General features: G+C 35.4%; 1 protein-coding gene across 1 annotated transcript; it reads left to right on the top strand.

The window, feature by feature from the left end:
* The first annotated feature begins 13,709 nt into the window (after positions 1-13,709).
* Positions 13,710-20,524, top strand: LOC115437745 (bestrophin-2-like). The gene is made up of 9 exons (XM_030161075.1): positions 13,710-13,861; positions 13,937-14,037; positions 14,940-15,173; positions 17,035-17,189; positions 19,383-19,460; positions 19,547-19,699; positions 19,787-19,867; positions 19,978-20,132; positions 20,221-20,524. The coding sequence occupies exons 1-9, from the start codon at positions 13,710-13,712 to the stop codon at positions 20,498-20,500; spliced, it is 1,389 nt and encodes a 462-aa protein (XP_030016935.1). The 3' UTR covers positions 20,501-20,524.
* The last annotated feature ends 2,508 nt before the right edge of the window (positions 20,525-23,032 follow it).

The raw sequence follows: 23,032 nt of genomic DNA, 5'->3' as shown, positions 1-23,032 counted from the left end.
GGTCTGTTCATGGTGGATGGCACTAAGAAACTGTTCAGTGTAATGCAAGAGAGTCAGGTGAGTAATCCCAGAAAGACTTACAGATTCATGATACTGAGGATATGACTGAGGTTTGACAGATTTGATGAAAAATTGGTCGTGAAAGTCTCCAGCACCTTTAAAGATAAAAAAAATCAATATGTCATGTAGCTCATTATTAGACGATCTAAATCTAAAATCCTGCTCAAAATAGGTTTTTAGATCTGAAGTTTTAGTCTTTCCCCCTGAGCGAAATTTCAATATAAATATGCACATGATAAATCTCACCAATTGCTAAATTTCATTTGATTGGGTTGAAATTAGCCTTAAAGCATAATTGCCGAAGTCATATTTTTTCAAGTCACAGACAATGATAAAAAATTAATCAGTTTTTGGAGAGTAAAGTTACACAGATATCACAATTTGGCCAAAAATATGACGAGGTGAATTATGCTATGAGGCAAACCATATATTCATCTAAGTAACTGCTGCCAAAATCAAATTAAATAAACTGCTTCCACTAAAGAATAAGCAACTGAGTACACATACTAATGCTGAAATTTAGCTCTGGACTAAAATTGAGAATAAATAACATATTTAATGTACATCTTATTTTCCACGGTTCCGTGAATCTTTTTCTTATTTCCTTACTTCTTCTGACATGTGTATGTTCACAGTCCAGAAAAGATGACCTTCCAAACAAGATTTACTATAAAAGTTGAGAAAATAGTGGTTGTTTTACATGAGAAGCATTTGTATTTCTATATTTTTCTGTTGTTCTGTCGCTGGTGGTGTGGATCAGTAAAGGGAAAAAAAAGTACTTATATGCACCAGTTACAAAAAATCACAGTCGTGGGTTTGTTTATATTATGGCAATTTTTACATGAAGGTTGCATACTGACCTTTGAACTTTGACAAAATGGCCATACATTATTTTTGTTACTTGTTTGTTATAGCTGTTGCTTGTTTTGTTTTGTTTTTTTCTAAATCATGAATCTGTAAAGTTTAGGAAATACACGCTGTTGTGAATTTTCTAAATGCGGAGTTGAAATCAGGCTGTTACTAACCTGCAGTGGAGAAAACAGCTCAAAATTAAAATAAATAAACACAATAGTGAGTTCAAGTCTCACCCCCCCCCCCCCCCCATCCTCTTGGGCTCTATCTGATACAAGAGACATTTTTTTTTTTTTATCCCATTTGAATTGTAAGATAATTTACACATAAGTTTTGACTTTAAATAATTTTCACCTCTTTAAATGTATTTTCACCTCGCCCCACAAGAACGTAAAAGTGAAATGTCCAGAGATAAGACATGCGCCTTAACAAGTGTTTCACATAAATCTAGGTATTACTTTTTACCATCTTTACCACAAACTTTCTTGACTACAATTATATTTTAAATAGACAAACATCATATGTGTAAACTAGCGTGTTGACTCGTGGGGATCCACAGGTTGTAGATGTGGTAGTTTTTATGCTGTTGTGTATTCGTGCATGCTGTACCGCATTTGTCCAGCAGTCACCGCCAAAGCATTGTGCGTATAGCAACGAGACTATTGTATTCCAAAATTACTAATAATCTCCCAAAATACTGGTCCTATCAGCTGGCCATTTTCACTAGTCTGTTCCTTGGCCAAAAATACATAAATATGACAAACTGCGGCAGTCAGCTTTTTTTGGATTTTGTGTGAATCCCCAGACACACATACACACATGCACGCAGAGGCTACTTGGCTTTTATAATATAGATCACAGGTGTCAAACATGCGGCCCGGGGGCCAAATCTGGCCCTTCAGCGGGTCCAGTCCGGCCCTTGGGATGAATTTGTGAAATGCAAAAATTACACTAAGATATTAACAATCCTTTTAATTCAGGTTCCACATTTAGACCAATTCAGTCTCCAGTGGGCAGGACCAATAAAATACTATCATAATAAAATATAAATAATGACAACCCCACATTTTTCTCTTAGTAAATGTAAATATTTTCATGTATTTACACTAAAACAAAGTATAATTTCGCAAAAAAATGTGAATCACCTGAACAAATATGAACAACCTGAAATGTCTTAAGAGAAGTAAGTACAATTTTAACAATATTCTGTCTGTTATTAAATGCTTTGTGTATTTGTAGATCCACTGTAATCTGTAAGTTTTAATGTACATGTGTAAATGATAAACTGAAGCAGAATATTGTTAAAATTACACTTATTTTTTCAGTTTGTTCATGTTATTCAAAGCTTTTGAAAAGATAGTTTGTAGATGTAAACCTTTTCATAATGTAAATTTACTTTTCTTGCTCTGAAACGTAGAGAAAAGTTTGGAGTTGACATTATTTCTATATTATTGTGTTATTATTTTACTGGTTCAGCCCACTTCAGATCAAATTCAGCTGAATGTGGCCCCTGAACTAAAATGAGTTTGACACCCCTGATATAGATGGTGACACAATTCAAATGAGTTAAAAAAAAAAAAAAAAGTCTCTTGCCATTGCCCACCATTCATATTTTTTCTAGTTTGATCCAATGGGGAACAGCAGAACGGGTCAGACTTCACCTCCCTGTTGGGACTTTGCAACCTGTTTCTTAATTTCACAAAAAACAAAGAAATGTAAAGACTAGAAAGTGTGTATTTCTCTGAAAACAGTCGCAAAAGTGATGCTATTTATTTTTGCTAATCATGAAAGATTATTTACACAAAAACTCATATGTGTGTGTTAGGGCGGTCCAACAATCATGGTAAAAAATAAAGTTTCAGATAATCTCAATTAGAACCCTGCATTAGGTTTTGGTATTCAAAAGATGATTCAGGAAAAAAATTTGGAAGAAAAAGGCAGTGTTTTAGAGGTTGCACAAGTTGCTGGAAGTTTCCTGGAAATTGACTAATTTTGCATTTTCAGCATAGCCCAGCTGACCTGCTAAGAGAAGCAGCAGTACTATCAAAACCAAGGTTTGAGTGCTTCACCTAGCAATATATGTATGAAGTAAGGCCGCCCACATCTGTGGTACTGGAGTGAAGAATTCGTTGGTCTGGCATTCTTCGACTTCAGTGTGACACCAGCGCAGAAGCAGCTGATGGTTCACAACATGATGGAAAATGAAGGTTCAGAGGTTCCACTAAAGCGTTGGGATGCCCTTAATCAAGCAGATTATGAAGGGAAGTAGATCAGTGATTTTGTCACCACCAGCACCATGCGTTTCTTTGAAACTTTGGATCTGCCACAAACATTCTTCAGAATTCCTCCAGAAGACTGGGCTGATGATGAAGACTTTCAGAAGGATGCTCAAATTGTGCATTCCAGGAAAGTTGTCAATGATGTTGCTGAAAGAGGGTGAAGCTTATTCAAGACTTCAACTGTAGCCGAACAAAAAATGAAGATCACAAACAGTACTTGCTCCAAGTTGTCAAAGAACACAGGAACATTTTTTGCAATTTCAATAAAGCAACAGTGGTTACTGGACTTTCTAAGTAACATTTTTATGTTTATGTTTATGCATTTGGCAGACACTTTTTTCCAAAGCGACTTACAGGGGAAAACCAATTAAATCACTCAATCAATCAAATTTTATTTATGTAATGCCAGATCACAAAAAAAGTTATCTCATGACACTTTATATATAGAGTTGGTCAAAAACCAGACTCTTAGCCAATTTACAGAAACCCAACAGAATCCCCCAGGAGCAAACACTTGTGACTGGTGACAGTGGCGAGGAAAAACTTCCCTTTAACAGCAGAAACCTGGAGCAGACCCAGACTCCTGGAGGATGGCCGTCTGCCTTGACCAGTTGGGGTTAAAGAGTGAGGGTAAAGAAAGAGAAAAAGAGAGAGCAATAGAGATAGAGACTGGGGGAGAAGGGGGGAGTAGGGGGAGACACATGGAGGCAGTTGAGGATAAGTGAGTGGTGATGATGAGGGCAGGGAAGAGGCAGGACCACCGCAGCAGGTCCAGAAATAATCCTGCGAGTCGCAGTTTAATTTTGAGAATAAATTTACAAATTATTCTAATATGCCTTATTCATTTGGCTAGTTATGTTATAGTATATAGAGCAATCTTCACGTGTCTTGTGCAACCTCTAAATATTCATTCATTCATTCATTTTCTGAACCCCCTTTATCCTCACTAGGGTCACGGGGGTCGCTTGGAGCCTATCCCAGCTACATAGGGGCGAAGGCGGGGTACACCCTGGACAAGTCACCAGTTCATTGCAGGGCTGAACATGTAAAGACAAACAATCACTCTCACATTCACATTTATGGGCAATTTAGATTAACCAATTAACCTATCAGTGCATGTGTTTGGATGGTGGGAGGAAGGCGGAGTACCCGGAGAGAACCCACGCAGACACGGGGAGAACAGGTAAACTCCACACAGAAAGGTCCCACCCCCCGTCAACTGGTGTTGGAATCGAACCCAGGACCTTCTTGCTGTGAGGCACGAGTGCTAACCACTGCACCACCGTGTCATAAATATTAATTAATTTGCATAAAATTTGGACCGAAGTAATTTGGCCAGATATGGAACCAAATGCAGGGTTCTAATCCAGAGAATCTTAAAAAAAAAATTTTTGGACCACCCTAGTGTGTGTGTGTGTGTGTGTGTGTGTGTGTGTGTGTGTGTGTGTGTGTGTGTGTGTGTACGGTATCAAGCGTGAGATATAAAAAGTAATTTGTTTTAAATATAAGGCTTGGGTAAACTAGCTGTTTCTGGCCCTTCTGACTGTACATTCATACTAGTTTTCTCATCTCAAGGCCAGAAAGCATAAATGTACCGGTGTTAAGATGTTTGACTATTCCTTTAAAAGCACAGAGGACAGACTGTGTGTGTGTTATCTGACTCAGAGACAGTGTGGTGCGACCACTGTAGTATCACAATGTAAGAGGAAGTGATTTAATCCGGAGCTTTTCCTCTGGGACCTGAGGAACGCAGTGACGGTTTAAAAGGGAGGCCCTCTTTTTTTTTCCTTTTACAGAAAACTGAAAACTGCAAATTCAAAGACACAAAGACTGACACTTTATTTAATGTTGCACTCCATGTTTATGTAATTTCTATTTGTTTCACTGAGTGGGAGACTTTGTGAATAACTTTGCATTTTAGTCATTTTTTTCCAAAACCAGCCAGGTTTTATGTTTCCTTCCCTTTACCTCACCCCGGTGTAATTGTCATATGCATTCCTGTTTGACTTCTTATTGTTTCTGTCAAAGTGTTTGACAATAAGATGCACAACCAGAAATGTAGGTGCTGCACAGTGACTAATCCCATTACAATGCTTACAGTTAATTCAGTGTGAAATGAGGAATGTACAGCTTAGTTGAGAAGTCTAAATTTATAAGCAGATTAAGTAAGGCTTTGTGTCAGACACTGTAGGTTGTGCATGAAGGTTTGCACGTATAAATGCTGATGAATGCTGGTGGAAGATAAAGATCTGTGTAGTTCTGGTTTAGTAAACTGAGATACTTTACAGAGCTGCATTTGTGTAGTGGTGTTAAAACATAACGACACTGGAGAGGACTCGAGAGACAACGCCGAACATCAGGGTCATCGTCAACGTGTAGGACGCAGAGACACAATTGTCTGATTGTTGCCTCAGATATGGAAAGCAGACAGACATCTCACTCTCACACTGTGAACACTAATTGGCTGGTGTTCAGTGCGAATGGGTGCAGCAACGGGTGTGGACCTTCCTGGAAAAAAGAGATTAAAATAAACGAGCTGTATTTTCCAGACAAGTTTTTAACATATTTTCCATTTTGTAAAGATTTTTTTATTGACATTGTAATGCTATGAGGACCAAAATCTTGCGGGTCTAAAAACAAAAACCTTAAAATGATTAAGAAAAGAAGTCTTACTGAGACAAACGACTGAATGTTACAGTTTGTAATTTTTCCACAGAAAAACGAATTATTGTAAATGCGTCATTGTATATCTGTTTGTGGCACATCATTGTATATATTATATACAGTTTTTTCAGGTAAAAGGCATAAAGTTTTCTATTTGCAATTACAATCCATTTTGTCAATGTCATTTTCATTTTCAGTAAATCAGATTGTATCTCCTTGTAAACTGATCATTCAGAAAGAGTCTTTGTTTTCTCTAATATTTTTGAGCACGAATTGACACTTTCAGAGTGTATGTTTACACTCACAAATATTAATCCATATGCAATCCAAAAAATCTGATATTTTTTTAAATTTTCACTTCAAAAAAGCAGTAATCAGCTTTTAAATCACAGGTGTCAAACATGCAGCCCGGGGGGCAAATCTGGCCCGCCAAAGGGTCCAGTCTGGCCCTTGGGATGAATTTGTGATTGCAAAAATTACACTAAGATATTAACAATCCTTTTATTTCAGGTTCCACATTCAGACCAGTTCAATCTCAAGTGGGTCAGACCAGTAAAATACTATCATAATAACACAGAAATAATGACAACTCCAAATTTTTCTCTTTGTAAATGTAAATATTTTCATGTATTTACACTAAAACAAAGATTACTTTTGCAAAAAATGTAACTAACCTGAAAAAATATGAACCTGAAATGTCTTAAGAGAAGTAAGCACAATTTTAACAATATTCTGTCTGTTGTTAAATGTTTTGTGCGTTTGTAGATCCACTGTGATCTGTAAGTTATAATGTACATGTGTAAATGATAAACTGAGGCAGAATATTGTTAAAATTACACTTATTTTTTCAGTTTGTTCATGTTATTCAAAGCTTTTGAAAAGATAGTTTGTAGATGTAAACCTTTTCATAATGTAAATTTACTTTTTTCACTTTAAAACACAGAGAAAAGTTTGGAGTTGACATTATTTCTATATTATTATGTTATTATTTTACTGGTTCAGCTCACTTCAGATCAAATTTAGTTGAATGTGGCCCCTGAACTAAAATGAGTTTGACACCCCTGTTTTAAATGAATGCTCATTTTTTCTGATTGACCAACTGATGTAGTGATCTTTATTTTAGAGGTTGTTTCTGACTGAAAACATTTACACAAAGTGGACTTTGGGGTATATTTTAAGTTATGTTCTGTTTATAATTTTGTGACTGCAGTAAAGAACCCAGTCACAAAATTACCCTTTGACCCCACTTTGGCCCTGGTTGTAATACTAGGAGCCCATTTAGGTCTTGCAAAGACATTTGATGCATGTATGTTTTTTAAGGAACAGTCAAACTGCCGCTGTAATACCTACTGAATAACATAGTGGCATTAAAACTCCTCTTTGTGGGTTAATTTGTAATAAATGCACTGAATTTCATCACTGTGTATATTCAGGAAGATGCACTATGCTGATTGTATTTGTATGCAACACATTTTAATGTCACTGAAAGACTAATAAATGCTGTTTTTGAGATCCCTGCCTCAGGACTGTGTGTGTCAAGGGACATAAAAACCAGAAAATTAACAATTGTCACCAGTCAACTGTATTTTTCAGGGCATGCTCCAGATCTTTTCTTCTTTCGAGGCCTCTCGACTCTTTCTGGCTTGACAATGACCCAGTGCATCCCCCAGCTACCTGAAATCCCACTTTTCTTTTGGGCTCTAATTTCACTCACCGTGGGAAGTTGTAATCATGGCATTGGGTTACCCAAACGATCAGCACGGACCGGCCCTTTCTGTGCTGTTCTCAGAGGTCTTAGCCCCAGACCAGTAGATTCAGTTGCTGAAACCAGGAAATGAATGAGACGATCACAGTATCTGTATGGGGGGCTGATCTGGGAACATATTTAAGATCACAGACCAACCATTGTCCTTCAGTCTGACACATGAAGAAAACCTCACATACACTGTAGACATGATAAAGTCTTGCTTCATTCTGACATGTCGAGTTAGAAAAAACACCAAAACAAGAATAGAGATTTGAAATGTGCTTTATAGACAGATAAAAACAGACATTTTAGAAGAAATAAATATGAGATATGCCAGAAAATAGTTATATTGACAACTAACCTGTATTCTCAGATAAGAATATCTGTAAAATGGCTCAGTTGCTCAGTTTTAATGACAAGTAATGCAATCATTTGTTGTCTGTCAATAGAGTAGCTTTTGAGTTTGTTTGTTTATGTGTTAAATACAGACAGACTGGACCAGTGCCAGGGCAGAGGCTCCACAAAGTCCTTCTACACATGACAACAGTACCATCTAGTGACAGGAATGGAAAATTATATCTACAAGGCAAGGCAGCAAACTTCAGTGAGATAAATCTATAGATAATAAATGCAGTAAAAGTGGACAGACTCATCAGTTCAGTTCAGCTCAGTGACAGAGAACAGGGAAGTCCAGTGGAGGAGGAAGTATTCAGGTATTTTAATAAGTAGTAATATCACAGTGCACAAATACTCTGCTAAAAGTAAAAGTACATTCACTGTCTCAGGACAAGGTTAAGAGTATTACCATTGAAATATACTTAAAGTACAACAACTGCAACTATAAAATGGTCCATTTTAGGGTAGTGGATTATAATTATTGAAGAACTAATGTTATTATCTTCAATGTACAACCCTGAGTCCAGAAAAAAGGGACATATGTGAAAAATATTTTTAAAAAAGAACGCATTGATTGACAAATTTTATAAATCAGAATTTCATAATAGAGCACACAGCACAAGTTAAACTTACAAAACATGTACAGGGTGGGGAAGCAAAATTTACAATGAACATTTAGTTGTTTTTTCTCAGCAGGCACTACGTCAATTGTTTTGAAACCAAACATATATTGATGTCATAATCATACCTAACACTATTATCCATACCTTTTCAGAAACTTTTGCCCATATGAGTAATCAGAAAAGCAAACGTCAAAGAGTGTGTGATTTGCTGAATGCACTCGTCACACCAAAGGAGATTTCAAAAATAGTTGGAGTGTCCATAAAGACTGTTTATAATGGAAAGAAGAGAATGACTATGAGCAAAACTATTACGAGAAAGTCTGGAAGATACTATTAAAGAAGAATGGGAGAAGTTGTCACCCCAATATTTGAGGAACACTTGCGCAAGTTTCAGGAAGCGTGTGAAGGCAGTTATTGAGAAAGAAGGAGGACACATAGAATAAAAACATTTTCTATTATGTACATTTTCTTGTGGCAAATAAATTCTCATGACTTTCAATAAACTAATTGGTCATACACTGTCTTTCAATCCCTGCCTCAAAATATTGTAAATTTTGCTTCCCCACCCTGTATACGCTATAATTTTATTTTATTTATTTATTTTTTTTGGATTGCACTGCAGTGGAGTAAAAGTACAACATTTGCTGGAGTAGTAGAGTACAAGTACGAAGTATCTGAAATTTATAAAAGTACCCTGAAGAAGCTCCATTCCTGGCAAAGTCCACAGTGATCCCCTGCCTCTAATGGAGGATTGATGACACCATAAATATCCCGTCAGCGAAAGGTAAACACAGTTAGAGGATAAAACACTGATGGAAAAGAGTGTGATTGACAGTGAGCTGCTGTAACGATGTGAAAAACAAACAAGTGAACCGGGCACAGCAGCCAATGACAAAGGCCGAGGGAGCCGTCGGACAGGTCTGCGTAAATGTGTTTAAACACATTAGGCATGGTTGTTTTCACAGATACTGATGCCTAGGACAGTAAATAACACTGAAAGAACTGCACTGGGCACTCAGTCACCACTCAGAGGGCGATTAGATGTTCAGTGAAGCAATATTAGCCTCATTTACAGCAGGATCTGAAGGAAAACAGTAGAAATGTCTGGATAAACATTAATATGAATGCATTATGTTTAAGGTCGGAGGAAATTAAACAAATAGACTGACATAGATAAAGAAAAGATAGTTGTGGGTACATTGTTAACCCTTCATGCATGAATTATGAGAACCTTAGTGAGTGAGAGGGTTTTTATTCCTCTTTAGGCATGATAAAAACAATGCGATAGATTTTTTTTTTAAAAATGGAGTTACAAAAATGTCCACTCATCTGGACACCATGTGTTTAATTTTTGAAGCAAAGAAACATAAATTTAAAACACAATATCAGAAAGTGATATACTGTGTGAAAACTACAAAATAAAAACATTTTTGATGCAGCTAATCTGTTTTCTCACATTTTATCATACTCCAATACTAGTTATTACTCACTTCATGGAGATAATACACAAAAAAATCATTTTTATGTAAGAAAAATGTTAATTACAGTTTAACCCTTTCATGCATGAATTATGAGAAAATTAATGAAGATTTTTTTTTTTTTTCCTGAGTGTTTTTATTCCTCTTTAGGCATGAGAAAAAGAAACATTTTTATGAACCTATTTTTCATGGATTTACAAAAATATCCACTCAGTTGGACACAACGCATTTAATTTTAGAAGCAAAGAAACATGTATTTACTGAAATACTGCACGAAAACTATGAAATAAAAACATGTTTAATGCTGCTAATCTGATGTTTTCTCACATTTTAACATACCTGCATGGAGATAGTATGCAAAAAAAAAAAAAAAAAACCTTTTTGTTTAAAAAATACAAAACAGTTAATTACAGTCTAATAAAAATTAGCAATTGTTTTAAACTCAAACATGTTTACTGCAGATCAGGTTTATCTAGAACATCAAATTTACAGTAAGGGTATGAATTACAGTGCATGGGATGATGCATAAGTGTCCACTGTGTTGGCTGATATGGAAGTAAAACAACAAAAACCATAAATACACATGAGAACAGCTGTAGAATAACTGTCCACTGTAGTCACCACTATGCATGAAAGGGTTAATATATGTTTTATAATATAATAATATTATAAGTCCTCAAAGTTGACTCATATCATCCTTAAAATGTTTAGGTAAATAAGTTCATTCATTCATTCATTATCTGAACCCGCTTTATCCTCACTAGGGTCATGGGGTTCACTTGGAGCCTATCCCAGCTACATAGGGGCCAAGGTGGGGTACACCCTGGACAAGTCGCCAGTTCATCGCAGGGCTGAACATATAGAGACAAACAATCACTCTCACATTCGCACCTATGGGCAATTTAGATTAACCAATTAACCTATCAGTGCATGTCTTCGGATGGTGGGAGGAAGCTGGAGTACCCGAGGAGAACCCACGCAGACACGGGGAGAACATGCAAACTCCACACAGAAAGGTCCCACCCCCCATCAACTGGTGTTGGAATCGAACCCAGGACCTTCTTGCTGTGAGGCACAAGTGCTAACCACTGCACCACCATGTCGCCCGTAAATAAGTTCATGCAAATTTTATATTGAAGAGAATAATAAGAATAATAATACAGGGGTTATTTATTAACTTCCACATGTTATTCTTGTTTTAAATTTTAGTGCGCATTCTGTGACATGAAATTAAATACATTGACATTAAATACAAGTGATCTAAAATGAGATCCAGTGTATTTAGATATATTAGCTTTTTTCCATTAACATTTCTTATAGAGCAGGGGTGTCAAACTCATTTTAGTTCAGGGACCACATTCAGCTAAATTTGATCTGAAGTGGGCCGAACCACTAAAATAATAACATAATAATATAGAAATAATGTCAACTCCAAACTTTTCTCTGTGTTTTAGAGCAAAAAAAGTAAATTTACATCATGAACAGGTTTACGTCTACAAACTATTCTTTCAAACAATGTGAATAACATGAACAAATGGAAAAAATAAGTGTAATTTTACCAATATTCTGCTTCAGTTTATCATTTACACATATACATTATAACTTACAGATCACAATGGATCTACAAACACACAAAACATTTAGTAACAGGCAGAATATTGTTAGAATTGTACTGACTTCTCAAAAAAAATTTCAGGTTCATATTTTTTCAGGTTATTCACACTTTTTGTGAAATTATACTTTGTTTTAGTGTAAATACATGAAAATATCTACATTTACAAACAGAAAAATGTGGAGCTGTCATTATTTATCTGTTATCATGATAGTATTTTACCGATTTGACCCACTTGAGATTGAATAAGTTTGAATGTGGAACCTGAAATGAAAGGTTTGTTAATATCTTCAGTGTAATTTTTGTATTTCATAAATTCATCCCAAGGTCTGGACTGGACCCTTTGGCGGGCTGGAATTGGCCCGCGGGCCACATGTTTGACACCTGTGTTATAGAGCCTTTATTGCAGAGCATTTTTATACAAACACTTGACTGCAATGCTGCAAGAAAAACAAATCCCTTAAAAAGTATAATAATGTTTTAGCCCTAAAAGACCTAAGCAGCCAACAGTGATCAAAGCATCTATTGATATAAAATGTTCAATAACTTTTGAATCATTTATTTTATTCATTAATTCATCATCTGAACCTGCTTTATCCTCACTAGGGTCACAGGGGTCGCTGGAGCCCATCCCAGCTACTTATGGGCAAAGGCGGGGTACACCCTGGACAAGTCGTCACTTCATCACAGGGTTGATCGTTAATCTTATAAATACATGAAAATAATTTGGATAAAATGCAGTTCCTTAGCTTTTCAGTGACACCAGACATGACCCATCTGGATGCTCAGACGCAAGTGATTCTCTGCAACGCTGATTCTCCAGTAAATCCCGTGTGTACATTCAATTAATGACATACTTTTTGGCATAAATGACTTTTTCTTTAGTTTTCAATTTAAAATACGTTTAGTTTTTATGAACATCTACATGATCAGTAAATTAAATTCAGGAAAACATCTGATTTTTGCTGAAAAAATGCAAAATGCAGATGATATTATTATGCAAATGGCTATAAATTACTTGGGAGAGGTAAAATTCATTCTTTAATGGAATACACAAGTAACATAGGTAATACAGTCAAATATGAATGATTACTGAAAGTGATTAGCAAGGTTATTATTGTTAACGAAAACTAGCGAAATGACGAAAACTAGAATTGTAAACACATTTTTGTTGACTGAAATAAATAAAAACTACAATTAAAAGAAAAAAAACGATAACTAACTGAAACTGTATTGTGTATTTACAAAACTAACTAAAATACATAAAAATCCACATAAAATTCCCTTCGTTTTCGTCTTTGTCAGTGTCAGATTGATATAAAATCGATTTATTTCCCTCAAGCAATTTTAGCTGCTGGCACCACATGATATCTAACGGTCCGTCACTTCTTGTCACTTGTCGTTTAGGCATCTTCTGGTCCCCACTCTACCTGGAAACATGGAGACTAAAGTTGGGAGAAAGCAGCAGAGTCCTGTCTGGGATTTATATGAATACGACGGTGAAGAAGAGAAAAGATATAAAGAAACTAAAACTAAACTAAAACTAAGCATTTAGAAAATAACGAAAACTAATAAAAACTAGCAAATGTGCTCTAAAAACTAATTAAAACTAACTGAATTAGAGAAAAAAGTCAAAACTAACTAAAACTAAACTATAATGAAAAATCCAAAACTATTATAACCTTGGTGATTAGATAATTGATGATCTAAAACAAACATCATTTGCTCAAAAAAAAAAACAAAAACAAAAAAAACACTTGATAAAGAGGCTGTGATCATGAATGAGAGCTCTTCTATGTTCCCACGCAATAAATGAAAGGAGATGAATTATAGCACTGAGGCAGTGAGCTTTAAAGGGACACCCAGAGGGAGAGCCTTTCCTCCCACAAGCGTGGAATTCACCTGTGATACACCTGACCTCACAGCTGAAGACGTGGTGGTGATTTTCAAGGATAAATTAGTTCACATCAGCAGCAGTTTTCCACTTGTGGAGCAGACATGACGGTCTCCTACTCACTGGAGGTGGCCAATGCCAGGTTTGGTGGCTTCTCCAAGCTGCTGTTCAGGTGGAAGGGAAGCATCTACAGGCTGCTTTATAAGGAGTTGCTGGTGTTTTGTGGGGTTTATCTGTTTTTCAGTGTGTTTTACAGGTAAGTAAACCCGTCTGTCTGAGGCTGGGCTTTCTCATTTTTCTATTCATGACAGTATATGGTTTTCCTTCACAGGTTCCTCCTCACTCCAAAGCAGCAGGATCTCTTTGAACGTATTGCCATGTACTGTAATCAGTTCACCAACACCAACTTCATCCCAGTTTTGTTTGTATTAGGTAAGCAACCTGGCCTCAAACAAGCAGCAATTAAAGAAAAAGTCGGTAACACTTTACTTGAAGGTCTAGTTTATAATGCATTAAGCGCACATTCATAAGACATTATAATGCATTTATAATGCATTGTAAAAGTCATTACAACAGTTTATGATCATGTACAACAATTTATACCAAGCTTAATAAAGTATTATAAGTGTAGGCATAATGTATTATAAATTCAGCTTTCATAATGTTGTATACATCCATACCAAAGTGACAAGTGTTTGTAGGAAGAACCTCAAGTCCTCATTTACAGAACACATTATCAATTGTATGATATAACACAAGAATCATGACTTACGAGCAGTATCTGCTGGCTCTAAGTGTAAGTCAAAAATTATACATCAAAGTGTTCTTAATAACTCTTTATTTTGCAAAAACAAAACATTAAAAGAACAGAGACGGTAAATAGAAGTGTTACATGTTGCTTTATACATAAATAAAAAATAATGTGGCAGCTCTAAATCTTTGTTAATTCAAACATACTTTTTTTTTTTTTTTTTTAATAAATATGAAATCCCTAAAATAGATGGGTATAGGGACCAGTGACAAAACCTAACAAAAGTTCTCCACTTAAAAAAATAAATTCCTTCACACTGCTTTGGTATGGATGTATAAAACATTATGAAAGCTGAATTTATAATACATTATGCCCACACTTATAATACTTTATTAAGCTTGGTATAACTTGTTGTACATGATCATAAACTGTTGTAATGACTTTTATAATGCATTATAAATGCATTATAATGTCTTATGAATGTGTGCTTAATGCATTATAAACTAGACCTTCAAATAAAGTGTTACCAAAAAGTCTCTGTAATATGTTGCTTTTATCCAATTTATCCATTGTCTAACATCAGGTTTCTATGTGACCCTGGCCTTTAACCGATGGTGGGGTCAGTACACCAGTTTCCCGTTGCCTGACAACCTGATGATGGTTGTGTCTGGAAACGTCCACGGATCAGATGAGAGAGGTCGGCTGCTGCGACGGACACTCATGAGATATGCCAACTTATCTTCAGTTCTTATCCTCCGCTCCATTAGCACAAGAGTTCACAAACGTTTTCCAACTTTGGAGCACATTGTTGAGGCTGGTAAGAACAACAGTGAATGAGTGGTGGAAAAGGTCAGGTCCCTCACTTGAAGCACAAATATTAATAGTACATTGTGAAGGTAATGTAAGTAATGGTTCTACTCTGAAAAGCATAATTATGTTAATTTAGCAGCAATATACTTAAAATACGAGTCAAAGTAGTCATTGTATTGTAAAATGCTGTTAGAGATTATGTTTTTGGATGCATTTCTACATTTCACTGATGTAAGTATTTAACCCTTTCATGCATGAATTATTAGAACCTTAATCAATATTTTTTTCCTGAGTGTTTTATTTCCTCTTTAGGCATGAAAAAAAAAACAATGTGATTTTTTTTTTTTTTTTTTTTTTTTTTTTTTTTTTTTTTTTTTTTACATCAACCTGTTTTTCATGGAGTTACAAAAATGTCCACTCAGCTACACCATGAATTTTATTCTTGAAGCAAAGAAACATGTGTTTAAAACCCAATATCATAAAGTGATTTGAAAACAGTGAAATGAAACCATGTTTAATGGAGCTAATCTGATGTTTTCTCACATTTTAACATATTCTGGTACTAGTTATTACTCCCTTCATGGAGATAATATGCAAAAAATAAATATTAACAATTGATTTCCACTCAAGAACCAACCAAGAACAGCAAAGTTACAATAATGGTATGAATTGCAGTTTATGAGATGATGCATAAGTGTCCACTGTGTTGGTTGATATGGAACTAAAACAACAAAACCCATGAATATACAAGATTAAAGCTGTAGAGTAACTGTCCACTGTAGTGACCACTATGCATGAAAGGGTTAATGTTGCCCTTATAATTATGTTATATAATGTTGGGTAGTTTAACCCATGAAGACCCAATGCTACTTTTGTGACAGTTCCCAAACTGATTTTTTAGAGTTAACCTTTCTTATGTGATTTATTTCCATTTATCATAATATTACCCTCTCCATTTTGCATTTTTTTCAGTAAAAATCAGGTATTTACTGATATTTAATTACTGATCATGTACTTTAATCATCATTTTGAGATTTCATTTGAGGAATATTTTACCAAAAACATAGAAAATTTAAGAAAAAGTGACTTTTTTTCAGCAAATACATCATTAACTGAACATAAAAAGTAGAAGATAACTGTGTTTCCACGTTCACTACCGAGCCTCTGAACATCCAAATGGGTCTGATGATCACAAAAAGATGACAAACGGCATTTTACACCAATCATTTACATGAATTTATAGGATTAGTGGTGTTAAACATTTACATCAGTAGATGATTTTGATCAACAGTGATGTTTGGGTCTTTATGGGTTAATCTATAACAGTACATTGTATTCTATATGATCATGGGAAGGGTATAAAAATCTGTAATCTGAAAAGTACCTAAAGGTGTTAGACAAATACAGTGGAGATTTAGCAGAGTACAAGTACATCAAACAGGTATTAAAGTATTTGAGTAAAAATACTTAGTTACATTTCACCACTGAAGTAAACCAATGTTGCATGTAAAGAGCTGTTACAATACTTGGGTAATACCAAAAACTTTTACTTTAATTCCTTTTCTCTCAAAATTTTTTTTTAATGGTTCAAACCAAATAACATGTTTGAGGTGCATTTGCTTATAAAATGTAGGTTCATGAATAATAGAATTCATCCAACAGCAACTAAACCGTGAAGCTGAGACTTTGTAATGGATTTAAATTCACTCTAAATGGATTGAGACTCGTTCTGTCTCTATATTTAATTTCTCCTGTTTAAATTTGCTTAATTCTACCTATTTATAAAGACTTTTCTGATGTCAGTTACACGACTAATTTTGGACACATATATCGCCTGTTCCTGATCATACGCTGTTGTTTATGCACAGGATTTATGACGACACATGAGCTAAAACTGTTGGAGTCACTTGAGTGTAATTTCAACAAATACTGGATGCCTTTGACGTGGTTTTCTAACCTGGCATCCAGAGCCCGAGAGGAGGGTCGAGTGAGAGATGACATAGCATTGAGACTGCTGATGGACGTGAGTGATTTCACCCTTTCTAAATGGAAAAAAATTACATAAATATAAAAAAAATTGCTAAAGTTTTGAGTTTCTCTTTAGGTAATCATTTCTGTTCGAAGTGTTCTATATTTTATTCAAAACATATCAAGTGTTTGAAGAGAGAAAATGTAAGAAAAACATAAGGTCATTTTAGATTTGATGGCAGCAACATGTCTCCATGTCTCCACAGGGTCGTGTTTCCCACCATGTAGCATCCCCCCTTCTTTTATTAACTGTTTATAAATGTCAGTGAAATGAGAAGATCTCTGGTAGAAGGAATGTTGTCCAGTCCATGCCTGAAATAGGATTCTAGCTGCTCAACAGTTCTGGTTCTTCTTTGTCATATGTTTTGTTTGATGATGCACCAAATGCTTTCAGCTGGTGAAAGATCTGGACTCTCCTACTATGAAGCCATGCTGGTGTAACAGATGCAGTATGTGGTTTAGCATTATCTTGCTGAATTATGCAAAGCCATCCCTAAAAAAAAGTTGTCTGGATGGGAGCATATGCTGCTCTAAAACAAGGGTGTCAAACTCATTTTCCTCCGGGGGCCACATTCAGCTCTATTTAATCTGAAGTGGGCTGGACCAGTAAAACAATAGCATGATAGCCAATAAATAATGACAACTCCAAATTGTTTTAATGCAAAAAATGACATTCAATTATACCTGTATTTACTATCTAAACAAAAAGGATGTGAATAACCTGAAAAAAATGAAATTTGTTAAGAAATATAAGTACAATTTTATCAGTATTGTGCCTCAACTTATCATTTATACATATGCATTACAGATCCGATCTACAAAGGCACAAAACTTTTAGTAACAGGCAGAATATTGTTAAAATTGCATTTAATTTTCTTTAGACATTTCAGGTTGCTCATATTTGTTCAGGATATTCACATGTTATTATTAAAGGATAGTTTGTTCATGTAAACATTTTCATAATTTAATGTTTTTTGCACTAAATCAAAGAGAAAATAATTGGTGTTGTCATTATTTATTGGTGGTTATGATATTATTTTTGAGTTTTATGCCCTAACTTGCACTTTGCAAATTCATCCCGCGGGCTGGATTGGAACCTTTTGGTCCCCGGGCCGCATGTTTGACACCTGTGCTCTAAAACCTGTATGTGCCTTTTAGCATCAATGGTGACTTTCATGATGTGCGAGCTTCCCATGCCATTGGCACTAATGCACCCCCATACCATCACAGATGCAGGCTTTTGAACTGAGCGTTGATCCAAGCTGGATGTTAGATGATGAGATTTTCAAAGTCTTCACAATTATATGTTGAGGAACATCATTCTGAAATTATCCCACTTTTTGTAGTTTCACAGATTGGTGAACCTCTGCCCATCTTTACTTCTGACAGACTCAGTTTCACTAATATGTCCTTATTATATCCAGTCCTGTTACTGACCAGTTTCCAATTAATCTAATTAGTTACACAATGTTTCTGTTTCCTTTCTACGGAAGCCGAGAGCGGCCATGGAATTACATATTATGGTCGTTATTAATTTGTTATCACAAGATAACAAAGCTCGTTTTCTTGTGTTAACAAATGAATTTATGTTGTTATTTCGTAGTAGAGAACCATATACAGAACTTAGATGCGAGCAGGTACCACATCCTCCACATCGCAGCCTTCAAGAGCTGCCGCTGACATGTGCTGGACAGAGCAGAACACACATTCAACAACCACTTACAGCAAGTTACAGTAACTACGAGAAAATGAAGTTTGTTATCTCAAGATAACAAATTCATCAATTCATTATCACGAGATAACGACCATAGGATAATATGTAAATCCACAGCTGTTCTCAGCCTCCGTACCTTTCAGTATTGCTGCCATCAAATTCAAAATTACCTCTTTTTTTTGTTCAAATGGTACAATTTGTCATTTTAAACATTTGAAATATTTTCCATGTTCAACTAAAATATGGGTTTGTGAGATTTTGTGAATCACTGCATTCTGTTTTTATTTACATTTTACACACTTTTCCAACTTTTTTGAAATTAGGGTTGTAAAATACTGCCATAAATGTCTTTGTTAGTCTCTACCACTAGTAAACATAATTTGACCCTAAATCTGTAGTGACATGCCACCCTGATAAGAGAATACAACTGCAGAAACTATTTATAACCTCATAAACTGTATTGTGTATTTACAGGAGCTTAATAATTACAGAGCCAAATGCAGCCTCCTGTTCCACTATGACTGGATAAGCATTCCTCTGGTCTACACCCAGGTAAAGTCAAAGGGCCTGAATGCTGTTTGAATGGAAAAACACATCATTATTAAACAATTCTGAAAGTCACTTTTTTGCCAGTGCAGGTTGTTACAATAGCAGTCTACTCGTTTTTTGGCTTCTGCGTGATTGGTCGACAATTTCTGAATCCCGAGAAGGGATACAAGGACCACGCTCTGGACATGTACGTGCCTGTTTTCACTCTGCTGCAGTTCTTCTTCTACACGGGCTGGCTCAAGGTAAACCTGACACAGTCATACTTCTCCTCTGGGGATTGACTGGTTTGATCAATGAAAATATAACTTATTCTTGATTGCACTGTGCAGGTTGGAGAGCTTATCATCAATCCATTTGGTGAAGATGATGATGACTTTGAAACCAACCAGCTGATTGACAGAAACATTGAGGTTGTTCCTATGAATTTGACAGGCCACAGACTCTACTGCTACTACTCTAAAATACTGTTTCATAAAGTGATAACTTTTGTAATTTTTTGCTTTGTTTCTCTTTTCTTTAGGTGTCAATGTTGGCTGTGGATGACATGTACCAGAACTTGGCTCCACTTGTGAAGGACAAGCACTGGACACAGAAACATTTCTCTGTCCCTTACACTTTGTCAACGGCAGCAGAGATGCTCAAACCTGCCTTTAAAGGCTCCACCTTTGATATGAGGTAGGTCACTAATTTGCTGCAAATTAATGTAGACTTATAATCTTATTGCAGAAATGATGTGATGAGATGTTTTATCCTCTGTTTGCAGGATGAGTGTAGAGGATCTGGAGATTCATCACCCTGCAGAAGGTCCTGTAAAGACACAGTATTTTCCTCTTAAAGGATCTCTGGGGGATGGATTGGACAAACTTCTGCAAAAGGGCAAAGGCATCCTGCGTGGTGCAAGCCTCCCATCTCTGTTGGATATTTCACCACATCCAAATCAGGATGAGGATGATGATGATTCTCCTGATGGTGATATTAAACTCTCCAATCACAAAGTGGAAGAAAACGCACTGATTAGAATTGAAATAGATCAAGAAAAGTAAAATGATCTAACATGCTACTGCTAATATTGTACTTTATTGTAGAAAATATTGTTGTTTTATTATTACATGTTTGATTTTCCTGTATGGTTTAAGCTGAATTAAATATAAGTAAATATACAGAGATTTTACTTTTGATCTAAAAAATAAATTATTTTTGATTGATCGATTGATTTTGATTGATTTCGTCTAGCCAAAACTAACTCTTGTTGTGCATTGAAGTAGATGAAGCCTGTTATTGCTGAGTGGATTATCACAATCTAAATGTTTTATCATATGTGATTTAAAAACTTTCTTTAGCTTGTTTAGTACCAACAATCTGTTCTTCTATAAAACACAAATAAAGAAAAAAATACTTTAAAAAGTGCAGTCCAAGTACAATTCACATAAATGCACAGAGGTGCCAAATATTGAGCAACTTTTTTTCTTAAGTAATGGAAAGTTTGGCAACTGTCATATTCATAAATGAAAGCACAGTGCACCATGTTTTACATGTTTTTCAAGAAGATAGAAAATAGAAAATGCACATTTGAGCCAATGTTAAAACACACATTTCTTTTTCAAAAAATATCGTAAGGTTTTGGCCTGTTTTGCCTTTTTTTTTTTTTTTAAGGGATATAGATGTGTGTTTTGTGCTGTTACATGACTGTGGAGCAGCTTTATCATTCTGTAATGTGCAGAGTTGTTTAAAATTAAGTGTAGGAGCAATTTGTCTGTTTATTTTTTGTTCAAAGTTAATTTACTTTTTTTGTGTTTACTAATTTAGTATTTTTTGCTAATTGTTTATTTATTTATTTATTTATTTATTTTTTTTAGAAAATATTTTTTGATTTTCATGGTTATTGCTTTAATTCTTTAATATTTAGCACCTTTTTGTTTTGTGTTTTCTTATTGGTTTAGACTGTGGGCAACTGGGTATAAATACGCAGTGGCGCAGAAAAGGTCCCCTGGGGCCCCAAGCAAAAAAAAAAAAAAAAAAAAAAAAAAAAAAAAAAAAAAATATATATATATATATATATATATATATATATCTCTATCTATCTATCTATCTATCTATCTATCTATCTATCTATCTATCTATCTATATCTATATCTATATCTATATCTATATCTATATATATATATATATATACATACACACACACACACAGGTGGGGGAGGGGCAATTTGGACTCAGGGGGCCCCTTCAGAGAATTTGAGACAGCTAGTTGTTACTGCAACTTCTCACTGCCGCTGTGTAGTGAACTTATTCTTTAGACCAGGGGTCTCACACTCATTTTCTTTCCGGGGCCACATTCAGCCCAATTTGATCTCAAGTGGGCCGGACCAGTAAAATAATTGCATAATAACCTATAAATACCGACAACTCCAAATTTTTGTATTTGTTTTAGTGCAAAAAACCCCATTAAATTATGAAAATACTTCCTTTTATAAACTATCCAAACAAAAAAGATGTGAATAACCTGGAAAAAAATGAAATTTCTTCAGAAAAATAAGTGCAATTTTAACAATATTATGCTTAAACTTGTCATTTATACATGTGCATTATGGATCAAATCTACAAAGACACTGTTGTTCGTCCATCAGTCTCAATGATGACCTTGACTTCAGTTTTTGTGGCTCCTGGAGTGGCTTGTCAGCCCTCTTTTTGCCCTGAAGTATCTGCCACAAAGACACTAAACACTGAGTAACAGGCAGAAAATTGTTAAAATTGTGCTGAATTTTCTTTAACCATTTCAGGTTGTTCATATTTGTTCAGATTATTGACATTTTATTGTTACAGGATAGTTTGTAAATGTAAGTATTTTCATAATTTAATGTTATTTTTTACACTAAAACACAGACAAAAATTTGACAAAGACAACATTTTGTCATTTATAGGCATTGTGTAATATTTTTTTCACATCAAACCAAGAAGAACATGGAGTCATTATTTTTTGTAGGTTTTTATGTTATTATTTTACTTCAGATCATATTGGTCTGTATGTGGAACCTGAACTAAAATGAATTTGACAGCCTTGACTGTGGAATTTTGCACTTTGCAAATTCATCCCAGGGGCCGCATTGGAACCTTTGGTGGGCCGCATTTGGCCCCCGGGCCGCATGTTTGAGACCCCTGCTTTAGACTGTTTGTGTCAAGTCTGTTGGTCCTTTAGGGGCCCCTGCTGGCTTAGGGGCCCCAAGCAACTGCCTGCCTTGCCTAATGGCAAGCAGCACCACTGTAAATACGCAGTACCAAGTTAGACCAGCATGCACCTGGGTGGGCCTATGTTTTTTTTTTTTTTACCAGACAATTAGACAGTCAGATTACCAGTCATTCACAGACAGATAGACAGACAGGATGAGCAGGAGAGACAGCACAAAAGGCCTTAGTTGTTGTTTGCCTGCAAAATCCTGAAAATAAACCACTTGAAAATACTATGGTATGGGCATTGTATTTTTGACTGTGTAAACCACAAACCCATGGTGCATCTCGTGGTTATTTGAGTTATGTTAAAGTCTTAAGTTCAGTCACTTATAAGTTGATTTAATTTT

This window comes from Sphaeramia orbicularis, chromosome 17 (assembly GCF_902148855.1).
Source record: "Sphaeramia orbicularis chromosome 17, fSphaOr1.1, whole genome shotgun sequence".
Taxonomy (NCBI): Eukaryota; Metazoa; Chordata; class Actinopteri; order Kurtiformes; family Apogonidae; genus Sphaeramia; species Sphaeramia orbicularis.
The sequence above is the reverse complement of the archived record's forward strand: the minus strand, read 5'-3'. Positions and strand labels throughout refer to the sequence as shown.

What these genes read in the sequence shown, in the direction of transcription:
- LOC115437745 (XM_030161075.1), top strand. Translation starts at nt 13,710, where the DNA reads ATGACGGTCTCCTACTCACTGGAGGTGGCCAATGCCAGGTTTGGTGGC. An exon ending in TTTTTCAGTGTGTTTTACAG is followed by an intron (nt 13,862 to 13,936) that starts GTAAGTAAACCC and finishes TTTCCTTCACAG; the next exon opens with GTTCCTCCTCACTCCAAAGC. An exon ending in GGAGCACATTGTTGAGGCTG is followed by an intron (nt 15,174 to 17,034) that starts GTAAGAACAACA and finishes GTTTATGCACAG; the next exon opens with GATTTATGACGACACATGAG.